Genomic DNA, 15,304 nt, shown 5'->3' on the forward strand with positions numbered 1-15,304 from the left:
GAGCCACACTAAGGGCTGACAAGATTCGACGTGTTCCACACTGATGATGGTCTGGCCTCAGGATTAGTGAGTTGTATATGCACAAGTACATATCACGGAGGCAATATTTCAAATGTATATTTGTCTTCTCTCCTTCTTTGCTTGTCTAACTTATCTTTACAGCCTTATCAATGTTTTTGGAGTCTACAGTCATTTTTCTTACAACACAAAGAGGACGAAGAATGAGCTGAATAATTTAATTTTTGATTGATATGTGGGATTTAAAAAACAATACTTAGTCTTCTCATATTGAGTCAAAAGATTTTTTTTCCCACATTTATCAGCACTCGCCCATCTGTGACCTGAAAAAAAAACCCAACAACCGAGACGTTTTCCTTGATAATGTCTGTACCTAAACTTCGTTCAAACACTTTAACAAAAAAATCTGTACCTTACAAAATAAGGTATGCAGACAATTTGCCTTGGTATAGCTTTTTTCATATGCTGCACTTGCTAGAGAGGCATGTGGATGGGCCCAGATATTCTGCCACTCTCTTGAGGGGTGTTTGAGGGTGACAGGGCTCATCCCACTGATATTTTAGAAGCATTCTCTTTTGAGAAGAATATTTAAATGGGTTTTTTTTACCACTTTTATAACTGTATGTTCCTCAAAAAAAGGAAATCAAGAAATAATTATGTGAGCACATTCTATCAGTCGCACAGGTCTATTTAGCTGGCTGTTAGCCAAGGAAATACATTGAGAACGGAAAAAAATTCCTTTGACCTCAGTATTTAAAGGAATATAATACTGGTATTCATCCATTTTGTCCATCTATACGTTCACACCCAGAAATGTTCTTTCTCTTGTTGTCATTTAATGCAGGATACAATTTTATTTGATTCTTTGCCATGCTCTGGTTGTGTGCTCTCTGCTGATCAACGAGTAGATGTGAAAAAAAGCAGAAAGCAGTAGCGGAAGGGAGCCTGTCTCCAGCTGGCAGACATCCATTCAGCCTAGGAGGGTTTTCCAGATTTTCACCAGCTGAGGTGCAGCCCCATAAGTTTAAACATACTGTGAATTTGCAAACAAAGAGCGTTCACATAGTGTATGGCTTCCTGCCTGCTTTTCATTCATAGAATTAAAACCTTAATTTCATTCTACGCCCTGGAAGAATGAGGAACATTCGAAAATTTATTGCTTTAAACTCTTTTTTCTCTTTAAAGCTTAGCTGCAGCACATCTCCCAGAGGCATCGCTGAGGATGGCCGGTCAGGGCCTCCTGGCCGAGCACCGGAGCAGATCTGTGGCACAGATGGTTTCTCTCACACCACTGCATATGGGATCCGTGCCTATAATATGCGAGTCCGGTGGAAAGAACACACTTTCTGAGAGACAGTCCGCTGGCCTCTGCCCTTGCTTTTCCAATGTAGCCTCCTTTTCTCCCTCTTCACTTGTTTTGCTTCGGGGGAAATTGTGAAGATTTAGCAGAGAAAAGAAAATAGCCGGAGTGGAAATCCAAATGATGCAACATGTTCAGATGGCAAAGGTTTGTTTACAGATAGGATTATAATCGTCAGAGACAGTAAAACCACTTCATTGTTGGTGGTTAACTCAAGTGAACCCTCCTCATTTGCATCATTCGGGAGTTTTATTTACATTCCCAGCACCCATCTCCCTTTGGGAGAATGGTCGTACTGAGTGTCTAATGGCAGACCTTCCCTTCTTTAGAGAACGTGGGACACCCAGAGACTGAGGAACAGCAGTCATCCCAGTGACTAAGAAGAAAAGCAGACCAAAAAGCAGCCTGAACTCCCATTGCTGTCTGTGGCAGCATCTCAAATAATGTCAGCCGGATACTGAGCAGGCAGCATATGATTGGACGTAAGTGACGCATATACCTTCTGTTGACATTTAATTTGGCAGTGATTTAATGCTAGCTTTCTAATATTGCTGTTCTCCACAGACTGCATTCAAATATATGAAGAGAAAGATGGCAAAAAGATGCAAAATATGAGACAAGTACCAGAAATATTTCTTTGCTCTGCAAGCATCAGGAAAGTGCAGCACAACCCCAGAACAGAAAACACACAAAACCTTTGCAAATATCAGTGCATTCAGCAATCGGGAGAAGAGGTTTTGTCAGGTAGGAAATGGGGGTGTAGGGGCCATGTGATCATGCACAACATAGCAGTTGTCATGCGTTTACTAACGCATTAAGTAAATAAATGCATTACTTTGCTAGTGCCATAGTCCAGAAATGGTAGAAGTCCTGCTATCTACTTCAATGTCTGTGAAAAAATAAAATCCTGTAATTCAGCAGCATGCTCATTTTGGTCAGCACCAGGGGTTCTTCTCTCACGTCCAGCTGCAAAGAACCAACCAGTGGTCTCACTAAAGCTAATTCTGCAGAATAAATGAAATTGTTACCCTTTCTTTTAATGTTAATAATGACAGAAGAAGTGTTCAGTGGTTATGATGTGAATAGTCCTCCAGCTATGCAAACCCTTTCCATCCACTTCCTCCTATTCCAGCCAAGTTTTAAAGCTATAACACCATGATAGGTCCTGACTCTCACCCTATTCTCCATTTCTTTCCCCCAGGGAGAACAGAGGATTTTCATTCTTAGCCTGTTGCACCCTGTCCCTCAGAAAGAAAAATCCCTTGTTCCTGCTTTACTTACAAGAGCTTTCTTAAAAAGTAAACTATCATTCATCCCAAATCCCAGAGGTTTTCTTGGTTTTCTTCCCACAAATGAAAGCAAGCACCTTTGTCTCTTCCAAACATTGTTTCTCATAGGAATTTTCGCTAGATTGCTGACTGATAAGGTGAGGGCCAGGAGTGCATTTTTGTCTGATGCTCTACTAACTCCTGCTCTGCATTACCTTGTCCCGTGGTTTGATGTGAAAAGAAAACTTTGGCGGGGGATGTGAAACATCTGTATTTCTTGGGGTGGTTAATAGACAGGGTGTTGCCTCCAGGTTACTGTGGCATCAATGGATTGGCACATCCAGGAACAGCTGCTTTGCACTCCTGGTTTCTTTCTCTCATGTAGGGTTTGTGCAGAGGTACAGACTCTTGAACTCAAATAACACTTTAGAATACTTTCTCTCTCGTAGATATCATTACCTATGTATAAACTCTGCAACTCTCGCTCCCTCAAGTTCGGCTGACCCTCAGCTCAGCCTGTCCTAAACTCACACGCAGCAGGTCCCAGATACCAGCCCAAAGGGCCGTGGAGCCACAGGCAGATGGGGATCTTGGTAGCAAATCTGGGACTGGTCTGAAAGCCCTGAGACTGTGGCTTTGACCATTTACTCAAGCAAATTCTTCCTCAATTACTTTCTATTCCAAATAGGGCTCAGAAAAATCATTATTCCAATCCTCCTGATCTCTGATGAAGAGCATAAAAGGGAACTATCACTCATTTACAGCCAGTCCTTCCCAAAACGCACAAACTTGCTGTGTTATTTACCAAGAGGAGGAGATGTAAACATCGAAGGTTAATCACCCTTTTGTCACGAACACTTTGCGGTCTGTAGACATATCTGTCAATCTTCTGAAACAGAACTGAGGGCAGCGAGCACTGAAGGCATGTTTCTATAATAAATTAATGAGACGTGGCAGCTCACTGTGAAAAGATGATCCCTGTGCTTCATGGGAGATTGCAACCTGTCTCCCCAGCCAGCCTTGCCCTCGCCTCCCTACGGTAGCTGCATCTGGGATGCTTATCCCTCTGTAAACAAGCTCTCAAATGCAGATGTCCAGGGGTCAAGTGATCTCCTTGAGGCCTCTGTATTCCTCTTTGCTGTTCGGTAGCATGTAGCAATTACTCACTCCAACCATACTGAATTACTTTACCCAGTTCTGCTAGTTAGTCAATTAAAATATCTTAGTTCTGCCTATAAGCCTCTCTTGGCAATGACACTCTGGTGGCTCACGTAGCTGTCTGAAATTCAAGGGACACAGCCACAATCCCCCTGCCGTGTGCTATTCTGGTGATGTGCGTGCCGCTAGATGACTGGTAGCTTGAAAATGCCTCCTCTGCTGTCCTTTGGAGATGTGTTCAACTGTTCTCTTGGTTTATATAACCTCAAAGCAATTTGCTTTCATGGCGGAACATGTTTATTCATTTTATTTTAACTGTGCATTGAGCTATAAATAACATCTTCTTGCAGATAAGAATCTATTGACTTTCTAAATTTCCTTTCCCACCTTTGGAAGCTTTTATCCTGGCCCCAGCTTCTGAAGGAGGCTTTCCCAGCCTTAGCAGTGAAGTTGTCAGATTGACTTTCTCCTGCCAGGCAGCCATGAACAGCATCAATCCCAGATTGGCTAATACTGTCCTGCAGCAACCTCCTCATTGTTCCTGCTTCAGCTGTGGCAAAGATGAAATGAGCACTCAGAGATGCACAGCTGAGATCACTGCAGTGTCAGGAAAATGGATTAAGCCAATGATTTCGTCTTCCCCTGACCAACCACAGGATAACACCTCCTGCTTTATCTCCAACCCACCTTCCCTGCAGTATGTTCACTTTGAAGAGTAATAGCCCAGGCTGTTGTCCAGCCAAATGTTCTGCTTTTTAGTGCCTCCTGTTGCTCATTCTAGTGTTTTCATGCTCTTGCGTGAGTAACTCCTTCTGCAACCTGACAGCCTCATCACCCAGATCTTGAGCACAGGACGAGCCAGTGAAGGTGAAAAGTGCAGGTAAGAAGTAAAGATATGTCCTCAGAGCTGGTGCTGCTGGCACTCACATCTGGTCCAGGTAGCAGCACAGAAGTGAAGTGAAGTTTCTATTTTGGCAGCTGATTTTCTGTAGCGTGGGTAATTTTGTTGAAGGTTTGAATGCTGACGCTCTTCTGGGGAAGTGTTGTGATGGCAGGGGGATGTTGCAGAGGTGGAGACACTTTGAAATCACTGGGAACTAATAATGTTCTCAAAATTGAATAGTTTAGTGTGGGTTTTAACAACTCTTACAGTCTACTCTTTTTGTTGTACGTGTTACCGGTCACCCCCCCTAAAAATGCGCTGGGAGCTATTTGTACCACTTACCTGTGGCTCTTTTGCAAAGGTTGTGGGAAAGTTCTAAGGCAACTGTCCTGGGTCACGGAGAATTATTATGTTCCCTCATTAATAAAAACTATCTATAGGAGAGAGCATTAGGTAAGTACCATATGCATAAAATAATTCTGAATGGAAGAGCTTTCCAGAAGTCTCCAGCCCAACCTCTGCTCAAAGCAAGGCCAAAGTCATCTTAGGGCACGTAAAGCCTTCCTTGTTCAGCTAATTTTTCAATATCGCCAAGGAAGGATATGAGCAATCTGGTTCCTGTGCCACTCCTTGATCACCCTTGTGGCACTGAATAGTTCCTCATACTCCGTCAGAGCTCAATCTTTTTTCTGTGCAGCTCTGAGTAGACTCTGTCTCTGTCTGCTCTATAACCCCTTCAGAGAGCTGCAGGTAGCAATGTGCTACCCCATAACCACCTCTCCTCTAGCCTGAACAAGTTCAGCTCCTTCAGCTTACTCTGAATGCCCTGTGCTCCAGCCTCTGACCATCCTGGTGGCCTCCCCTGGATTCATTTCCTTGTGTCAACATCTGCCATTTCAGTGGGGCTCAGTACATGTAATTCATCGCATAATTATTGTGAACTTATGTTAGACTTCACCTGCAGAGTACAAAGTTCTACACATGGTCTTATTAGTTCAGGAAAACACTTACTGACATTACCTGAATCAAGCTCTGTTTAATAAGTTCGTAAAGACTTGTGGATGTTTTCATATGGATATGTTTTAGCCATATCAGTGACTTTGTTTAATTTATTGTTTAGTTCAAAGTGTGCCTTTGGGCATTAGGTGAGAGGCAGATCTTCCATTTGTTTTATACCAGTTTCTAAAGGTGTGTGGCTCAGTACGAGTAGTTATTGGCCACACTGCGACCGAGAGAAAGACAAAAATGGGAACTGCAGTCTGAATTGTATTTAACAGGCATTTTGGAGTGATTAGAGGCAATTTAATGAAACAACTACAACTAATTATTGTTATTTCTCACTTTTACAACAAATATTTGTTAATTAAATAACGTGACAAAACCCACGAGTGTTTCGAAAATTGTATTAATTAATTTTTCATTCATTTGTCTGTGTGTTAAGTTGCATATCCAAATTTCTCAGGGTTGGTTTTGATTCTTCCAGAGAATAAGAAATCAATGCTAGAAAACACTGCAATGGGAAATGTTAAACAAGAAATTCCTTGGTTAAATGAGAGAGGATGTTGTATAATGGCAAAATCCTTAGTGCCAGTCTGCAGACCCCTGGTGCTCAGGATCGCAACGTGTGGTACACTGAGATGTTGGTGCTGCTTTTGCTTCTTGCAGATCTCTGCCCTCATGCTGGATTCTGCACACACGAGGATTTCCCTTCAGCCAAATGGTCATTAGCCATATGCTGCATCTGTCTTTGAGGATTAGAAGACCGTAACAAAGTGGATTACGGCATGAGATCAGTGGCAGGATTGCAGACCAAATCCTCTTTCTAACTGTTCTTCCAGGAGTAGCTAAGAACTGAGCAACCTGTCCTCCAGCACGAGCTTAACCAGCTGTGGGATTTTCCACACTGTTATCAGAGGAAGGATAACGTGGAGCTGGAACCCTGGGTGAGTAGTTTGCAGATGTTGGCTGGAGGCTATGCACGAGGCTGCTCCCCATGCTGAAATCTGTTGATTTCTGGACGTCACCTTTGCGGCTTGTCTGGAAAGGGGTGCCAGAGCAACTCAGGTGAGACTGGTGTTCCCCAGACAGCACTTATTTGTCACAGACTTGAGACTTCCCAGAGTGTCTGTGGGTGAGAGAGCAAAGGGATGGATCTGCTGAACATCAGACGGGAGTTGTGCTGATTAGAGGAACTCTCCGGACTGCTCAGGGCCAGTAAGTGATGAACTCGTAAGTTGCAGTGGAAAATTATTCTTTGGTGTACATAGGCAACACATGCCACCCTTTGGCAGGAAGGTGCTCTCCACCTATCAGAAGAGATGTCAGTCCTGCCTAGAGGACAGCCCTGTCCAGGGCAGGGAGCATCCTGGAACAGCAGCATGTGGCACTAGGCAGGGGGCAACCTGCTAAGTTGGGACTGGGAATGCTAGTGAGGACGATTAGCTGATTAGCTATTTGGCTGGAGAAGGCAGGGACAAAGCTCGTATTTGACCCAGAAAGATGTACCTCCCTCCAACTGTGCAGAGAGTGTATATATGAACTGATGAAGGCAACAAGCGTGGCATGTGACAGCAGCCTCATTGTGCTCCTGTACACGCTGAGGAGAAGCCTGTGGTTTCCAGAGACACCATCCACAAGGCACATTAGGGCAATATATCTTGAAGAAGTGCCAAATTTATCTAAAATATTCATGCATGCTCCCTGTAATTTATAGAAAGAAACCCAGCACTGTAATTATTTTAATTCTTCTCCCTGTGAAGAAACTCATCTCTTTTAGGTAAAAATGAAACCTATGTATCCCCACGGCCATGCAGCAGCCTTCATAACATGCCTGTTCCCAGGATAGGTGATTCTATGCATTATAGTGCAATTTATGGATCAAAGTATACCCTTTAGACCACTGTAGTGTATCAGACATGGACACAATCGCCTGGGCTGACTTTCAGTGATTTCAGATGATTTTCATTTGATTTATGGCTGGTGCCTTGTTTGTTCAAGGGAGCACCTGTAGACCATCTCCTGCTCTGCAGCTCCCACAGTGCTGAAGTCTCTGCTAAGTACAATGCTTGGCTCCCAAGACCAAAAAAAACCCAGGTATGCTTGTCATGTGGGACCTGTGAAAGGGATCACGGTGAGAAACTTAGGTTAAAGACAGAACCCACTCCTGCAAATTGACACCTTCTAAAGCAGCAGAGGTCCAGACCTTCTCCAAGGAAGGAGCAACTTGGAGATGTTATGAAGGCTGGAGGTGCGAGACAGCCAGGAAAATTGGGACAGGCTCTATGTTTTAAGTACAATTTTCTACGATTTCTGTAGGAGGAAAGGACCTACTGTACTTTCAAGTGTAGCTGGTGCTATGTAAATAGGTTCCTAAACTTTCAGTGTCTTTTGTTCTTAAGATGCCTTGGCGGAACACTTTGGATTGCTTGGTGTGCTTAACTATGATTAGGTCTGTAAATAAGTGCTCCCTGCTAATAAGGTTCAAGTGACATTTTTAGTGGTGTTTGACAGAATTTAACCTGTTTTTAAGTTTTCTGCTGAGCTCTTCTATAGCCAGGCAGTGAAACTGCGAAGAAGCCCTTTTATCAGACCAGTGCTAACTATCAATAGATTTGCAGGATAGACACAGTCCTGCCAGATTCATCTCACAGTGTTTAACCAGTTCTTCTCATGGCAAAGCCACATCTGGGCCATGTTTATATCTAGTGGTGAATATTTGTGAACCTGGGAAAAAACCCACCCAAAACCAGAAAGGAAAGAAGAGCTTTGGCTTAGTCTAGTCTGCAAACAGGGTAGTACTGCACACTCTGCCTAAGCTGCTCCCTGATGGGAGATGTTGCTCTGCAGAGATGGATGAAGGACATGCTGTTTACTCCCCTTATTATTTTGTGCTCCTTATGTTTCCACTAGAATCGTAAAGAGGTTTCTTTTGTCTAAAAGGCCGTTTGTTTGGTTTTGACCACTGAGAACATGTGATATTTGTCTCAAGCTATTAACTAGATGTCCAGCCAAAATCAATTGCCTGGCAGATGCAGACCATTACCCAAAAGTCAAGACCTCAATAAATATTACCAACCTCATTGTACCGGTGACAGATTCTGCAGGTTGTTTTATGTTACAGTTGAACAGTTTAGACATTGCATTTGTATATATTTGCAGTGAGCCTTGGACGGACCATCTCATAAGCAGAGCAGGAGCACGTAGCCTGCGTTCTAGAGAAAATACTTCCATCATGACCACGGCAGGTGTTTTTGTGCTCCTCTCCTTTACGCTTTGCAGCTTCCCAGGTGAGTGACTCTCAAGATCCTTTATGTCTGAGTACTGGCTGTCTTTAAAAGGTTAAGATAGTGGTTTCAAAGAGAGAGAAATCTTCTGCAAAGAGCCAGGCTGCCTTGGTACGTTGGCATAGCATAGGATGCAGGAGTGGTTTTCAGGACAGTCTTTAATGGATCACTGTTGTAGCTGGTTGTCTGTTCTAAATACAACTGCAAGTGGAGTTCTGTGCTGGTAACTAGCGCTGTTATGCCTTTACACTGTTGTTTTAACACTGCATAGCTTACACTTGTTTTGTACAATTACAGCAAATGGATAAATACTTGCAATAAGCCCATAATGAGGTGGTCAGACCTCCAGTAACTAGTGATGACAATATCGTTATGGCAAAAAGAAGTTCTTTCTAGAAGCCTGGCAGCTTTCCTGCAATACTTTTGCTGCTAAGAGGGAAAAAAGAGATGAAAACAAGCCAGAGTCGGATGTTCTCACTGCATATTTACATTTGATGAAATTACAAAGTCGAAGACAATATTTTTTCCCCACTCAGCATCTTTAAAATGCATATTCTTGAGAACAGATGCTGTATTTGTTTATCCTGTAGGTGACTATTTGCATTTAATTGTATTGACTTGGGTTTCTTTTCAGATATGTGACAGCAGCTCTTTAGGGTCAAAATGGATGTGTAAAAAGATAAGAAAGGAAAAGCTATTCTGTTTTTGATTAGAAAGTCTATTTATCTCAAAATAGAAAAAGAACAAAGCTATTCAAAACCACGTTTCATCACGGCCAGCAATAAACAGTGTTATTAGACTTATCAACACAGAAAAAAACCAATCATACATAGTTTATTTAGTTCAGAAGACCAATCACTGGGAATCGTTCAGTGTATAGAAATTTTATATCCAGATTTCCAGCTTTAACTAAGGTCTTGTAATAATGGCTGTGTTTCACACTTGCTGCCTCTCTTTTCTTTCCAGATGCTGCCTTTGGGGTTGAGGTGAGTCGAAGATTTCGTTCTGTCACTTTTCTTAGACATGTGGCCTGGTAAAAACATAAGCGAAGGAATGGGAAAAACCTCAGGCCTGTAGATGCGGAGCTGTTTTTCACCTAGCGTGAAATTAGGGTCATTGTAATCAGATTCTACAGTGTAAAACATTAAATTATTCTGTTCTTGGCTCTAATCTATGCTGCATGTTAATAATGTAGTGGTAATAATGATACAAAGTTTTTGGATGCATTAATTTTTCATCAACTTTAAGCCGATCTAAGCTTTAGGCTGGTCATATGTGGCTGTCTCTAAACTGAAGGCAACAGACTGCAGTATCAGAGCCTACCCAAAGGCAACCTACTGAAGGAATAAAATACTATGAGTCACTCCAGCTTTCACACACCAGGTTATTAGTCTTGCTCTTCTCTCTTCCCCTCCTGCTGTATAGGGACGTGTTTGCAGGAAGGATTCACTTGTTACCAGACTGCCCCACCAGCACAAGTTGGTGCCATGGCAGTGAAAAACCCGATGCACATTGTATCTGGTCACTCTTATGCAAATTGCGAGCTGTGAACCTAAAACGCCTTCTTCACCCTGTTCCTTCCTTTGGCAGGTGGATTGCAGTCCATATCCCAACACTACGAATGAGGAAGGCAAAGAGGTATTGGTCTGCAACAAGATCCTCAGCCCCATCTGCGGTACCGATGGAGTCACCTACAGCAATGAGTGCCTGCTCTGTGCTTACAACTTGTACGTACTGCATAAATCATGTTAGGCAGCAATGCTTAGGGCTCCTGGCAGCACCACTTTTCAACAAATAGTGATCTGTCATATGTCACTTGTGTCAATTCCTTCAGAATGAGCTTGGGTATCACTGCATGGCACTTGGTTGCCTAGACGTCAGTTTAGTCACTATGTCTCTCTTTTGCTGGTGTAATTTATTCAGGTTTTTCTTCTTCCACTCAAGGATCAGCCAGACAACAGCCTCTAGGGCACATGTCATCTCAGCAAAGCAGAGAAAAAGATGGAGAGATGCTGTGCTCTGAACTGCCCAAAATGGTCCTAAAGCTCTCAGGGTCTTTACATCCCTGCCAGTCACTCAAAGCTATCTGGTCAGGAAGGATGGCACTACCTTCTCAAAAAATATCTATAAGCCTGACTGATAGAGTCAGCTTTTCCTTGTATTAGTTACATATTTTCAGCAACTAGGATGTAGCAAGATGTCTTTGCAGAACTTCCTAACATTTGTCTTTCCCTCTCCAGAGAATATGGAACTAATATCAGCAAAGACTACGATGGAGAATGCAAGGAAGTTGCTCCTGTAAGTGGAATCAAGGGCAAAACAAGGGGTACAACCTCTTTTGGAGCGCCTAAAGCTGCTTATTGACTCCCCCAATGAAATAATCCAAATACTAAATGAGAGGACATATGATATATCAAAATCTTCCATTGGTCATTTTTAGGTGAACAGTCACCATTGTGACACACAAAAAAGCATTTTTCCTGCTGTGGTGGTGTTCAAGGTGGGCAAACGGACTCACTCACCAGATCTACTTGCTTCCTATGAGTAAGCCTTCACCACTGTTTGTTGTGTGTTCCCTCAACAGGTGGACTGCAGTAGACATCCCAACACAACAAATGAGGAAGGCAAAGTGGAGTTGCTCTGCAACAAAGACCTCAACCCCATCTGTGGTACTAATGGGGTAACCTATGACAACGAGTGCCTGCTGTGCGCCCGTAACCTGTGAGTACTGCATGTGCAGAGCTCTCCTGTGGGGAATAAGTGCTTAGCACTGCTGGCACTTGGATTTTGATCCTTTTCCAGGTAACTAGACCCTGTTTTCTTTTGTGATTAGAAGGAAAACTGTGCCTTTGATCTAGGGGAGAGAAGTAGAAGGCTGGGTGGGGATCTAACACAGGACAGAAAGCTTCTCTCAACTAAGTTAAAACGGTCTATATGGCAGATGCTGCCTTGTAGAAGACAGCAACTAACATAAGATGCATCTACATTGTCACATAACCTAGCTCTTAGTTCAGCCAAGTGCCCTGGAACCCTCCCTTGTCCTTCACATCATGCTATGAAACAGCACATCAGCAGACTGTGCCACCACCTGAGCTGGTATCTGGAGCCATGTAGACACAGTCTAAACTGGACACCTCCAGTATTCCATCTATTGTACTTGAGGTTGATCAGCATTGCTGAGATGAGGGGTTCAGCACAGCAGGTTGCTCTCAGAGTTCCCTAACACGGGTGTCTTCCCTTCCCAGAGAGTCTGGAACCAGTATTGGCAAGAAATACGATGGTGAATGTAAGAAGGAAATTGCTACAGTAAGTGAACTGTGTGATGGGGGATGGGGTTTCAGTCCCACGGATGTCAGGAGAAGCAATGCCAGTATCTGCAGCAGCTCCTAGACCAGCACCATCCTTTCAGGAGAGTAACTGCTGCTGTACTTCAGCACAGCGAAGATTTTGCTTTCTCCACATGAAATACATGTTATCTGTGCTACTGTCAGAAAAGGAAGAGGTGATCTCACAGGAAGGGATCACTGAAAGAGTAGTAGCAGAAATAATCTATCGGGGCAGAACTGAGCATAAGAACAGAGAATGGCTTTTGGGGTCAGACCGATGGTCCCTCAAGTTCATGGTGGATTGATGCAGAGCGCACTCTTTGCAGGGATTGTGCAGATCGTGTAGGAGAGAATAAGATTGGAGTAAGTATGTATGGGACTTCTACTCTTCCAGCCTCCAGCTATTTTCAGGTGATGGACCTCAGCTAGGTGCAGTTTCTGTGTAGTCAGTTATCTGCGATGGATTTCTCCTCCATGCAATTCCTCAGCCTCTTCCTGGACCCATATACATTTTTTTGCACTGTGATACCTCTCAGCAAGCGTAGCACCCCTTGCACAAAGAAACACAGTCACACTTTCACGATATCTAGCTAAGTGCTGATCTTCCTGTTTTAAGACTGCAGGAGAAATATTTGTCCCTTATACGGGCATCAGCACCTACACGTCAGATACCAGTGCTTTTCCATTTAATTTCCTGGTCAGGCTGGGAACATGGTTGAATGTGATTATGAGCACAGCACATTCACAGAGTGAGCCGCTGCTGCTTAGAAATGCTGTGGTCAGGTTTTGATACACATCTCTTCAAACAGGAAATTATGATCTATTTTTATATTATTAAATTCTTCTGGCATAGGAGAAACTGACACCTCGGTTTATATCAGATTGTGCAAGGAAGTGAATAACTTCTAGGTCATTATCATTAGAACTGCAGCTCTAGCTGGGCGTTCAAACACTTCTGTTGTTGAACCACTTCAGATCCTTCATATTAGACTTCTGGTTTTTTTTTGCAGGTTGACTGCAGTGACTACCCTAAACCTGTCTGCACACTTGAGGAGATGCCTCTCTGTGGCTCTGACAACAAAACATACGGCAATAAGTGTAACTTTTGCAATGCAGTGGTGTATGTACAAAACACGGATCATATTCATGTTATCGGTTGTCTCCTATAGCACAAGTTTGCAGAGTTGACACTTTCTTGTTCACTGATCAGTATTTATTAGGGATTTGGGGCAGAAGATAATACCAGCCATCATGGCAACCTTTCATTTAATTTGATTATAATATACAAAGAGCTGTGTAGTTTGTTAGTGTGAATGGTTTGAAGACCATTAAAGTTAATGGAGTTTTTCTTGCATGTTGCAAAGAAAATTAAAGTTGAAGTTTCATTATAGTTTTCGCCAAAATATTTTCAGTCTTAAGGATGGGTTACATCATTTCCGTCATCTCAATAATCAAATAGCTGATGGCACTATGAGTTGTTAATTTCTTTGGCTCTGACAGGATTCTATCTGATAACATCTCAAGGAGCCAAGCAAAGGGTCAGATTACAGCAGGCAGGACTCTGTGTCTAATCCATTTTTCCCTTTCCTCACTTTCAGTGACAGCAATGGGACTCTCACTTTAAGCCATTTTGGAAAATGCTGAGCATCAGTGCTGAGAGAATTCACCACAGGATCCCCACTGGCAAATCCCAGCTAAAGATCTCGTCTCAGTTCGTCTCGCCCTCTGGGGAACTTGGCTCACTCCTGATTTTCTTTCTCAATAAACTAAATCAGCAACATTTCTCTTTCTTGTTTCATGTGTTGTCTCATGAAACATTTTCTTCTGATTTGTTGAATGATGATGCCAGGCTGAATAGGTTACGTGCTCATAGCTCTGGGATATAACAAAAGCAATGTCTTGCTCCCCTCCCTCTCATAAAAGGCAGAAAATTAAATAAGGTTGCATAAACCTTAGAGCTGTGTGACTTTGCACATAAATGATAGTCAGCCTCCATTAGTGTTCAGATCCTTTCAGACATTTGACATTGTAAAGGACTGAAATAGCGCTCTGAAGGAATGGTGCTAGCTGTTCTCTCCCAGAGTATGTCTGGTGCGCTTTCCTCGTGCAGGTGTCATGAGCAAAACCTGTTCAGATTGCAGTGGTGTTTGCACCAAGAGCTGATCCCTATCCTCCCGCACACAGCCCTCACCTGAGACACAGCACTCAGCAAAGGCAGTGTGTTAGCAAAGCCCCTGTTTGTCAGGTGAGTGGGCCCTGCCCATTTGTCTGGGTCCTCTAGCTGACATGCTTCTAGGTTTTTTATTTCTTGAACTCATCCTTTAACAACCTTCAAGTGTTTTAAGATAAATTCCCTCCCAGGGATGGCTCCTTCTCCTGCCTACTTATCTTCTCTACTAGTCTTTAATAACGTAATGCTCTTTGCCAGCCCAAGGAGTATTTCAGCAATGTTTCACAATCCAAGGACAAAGCATCCTTTTGTATTTTGAGTGTGTCATCTCTCATTGGCGTATTGTCCATGAAACTTATTTTGCTTTTGTCCTCTGCTGGAGTATTGAATTAGTGATTTTTTTGACCCATACAAGAGAAACATAAATAAATTGGGCACATCCCTTCTGAAAAGTAATATCTACCATACGCTTTTCTTCTGGGAACCAAAGGGAAGAGTGTGCTTGTTTCCCTTCGTGGAACGAGGTAGTCAAAATAGCAGTACTTTGGTGGTAAAACAAAGGATTTATGTTGAACTGGGCAGATGAATGAAGCAGCTATTTCCAGATTGCATTCAGCTTTTCTGAGAACCAGGCTAAGTTCTCACACCATTCTGTTGTCATCAGACTATCAGTCCCTTGCTGCAAATCTAGAGTATGGTACTAATGGCTTTTAGGGGAAATAACAATATAAAAATCTTTGCATATGCCCACAAAAGTTGCTCCATCTTTTGACCAATCCGAGGATTTCCTTCAGTGTCTGGATCATCTTCTTCCTTGCCTGCCCAGTTTGTTGTGTTC

The 15,304-nt window shown here is 43.0% G+C and overlaps 1 protein-coding gene across 8 annotated transcripts; it reads left to right on the forward strand.

The window, feature by feature from the left end:
- The first annotated feature begins 1,610 nt into the window (after nt 1-1,610).
- LOC104065570 (ovomucoid) lies at nt 1,611-14,066 on the forward strand. 8 transcript variants are annotated; one of them, XM_009568063.2, is made up of 11 exons: nt 1,611-1,860; nt 1,943-2,122; nt 6,353-6,630; nt 8,846-8,973; nt 9,937-9,956; nt 10,561-10,697; nt 11,211-11,268; nt 11,555-11,691; nt 12,216-12,276; nt 13,307-13,416; nt 13,895-14,066. In XM_009568063.2, the coding sequence occupies exons 4-11, from the start codon at nt 8,919-8,921 to the stop codon at nt 13,938-13,940; spliced, it is 624 nt and encodes a 207-aa protein (XP_009566358.1). In that variant the 5' UTR covers nt 1,611-1,860; nt 1,943-2,122; nt 6,353-6,630; nt 8,846-8,918; the 3' UTR covers nt 13,941-14,066. The 8 variants fall into 8 exon arrangements, with proteins under 8 accessions (XP_009566358.1, XP_053936018.1, XP_053936019.1 ...); XM_054080043.1 differs by lacking the exon at nt 13,895-14,066 and having other exon boundaries at nt 13,307-13,864; XM_054080044.1 differs by lacking the exon at nt 13,895-14,066 and having other exon boundaries at nt 6,526-6,630; nt 13,307-13,864.
- Nucleotides 14,067-15,304: the final 1,238 nt, after the last annotated feature.

This window comes from Cuculus canorus, chromosome 14 (assembly GCF_017976375.1).
Source record: "Cuculus canorus isolate bCucCan1 chromosome 14, bCucCan1.pri, whole genome shotgun sequence".
NCBI lineage: Eukaryota > Metazoa > Chordata > Aves > Cuculiformes > Cuculidae > Cuculus > Cuculus canorus.

Excerpts from the sequence above, each read along its gene's own strand:
- LOC104065570 (XM_054080043.1), top strand. The coding sequence starts at position 8,919 with ATGACCACGGCAGGTGTTTTTGTGCTCCTCTCCTTTACGCTTTGCAGC. Across the intron at positions 8,974-9,936 it reads TACGCTTTGCAGCTTCCCAG|ATGCTGCCTTTGGGGTTGAG; the intron begins GTGAGTGACTCT and ends TTTTCTTTCCAG. Across the intron at positions 9,957-10,560 it reads ATGCTGCCTTTGGGGTTGAG|GTGGATTGCAGTCCATATCC; the intron begins GTGAGTCGAAGA and ends TTCCTTTGGCAG.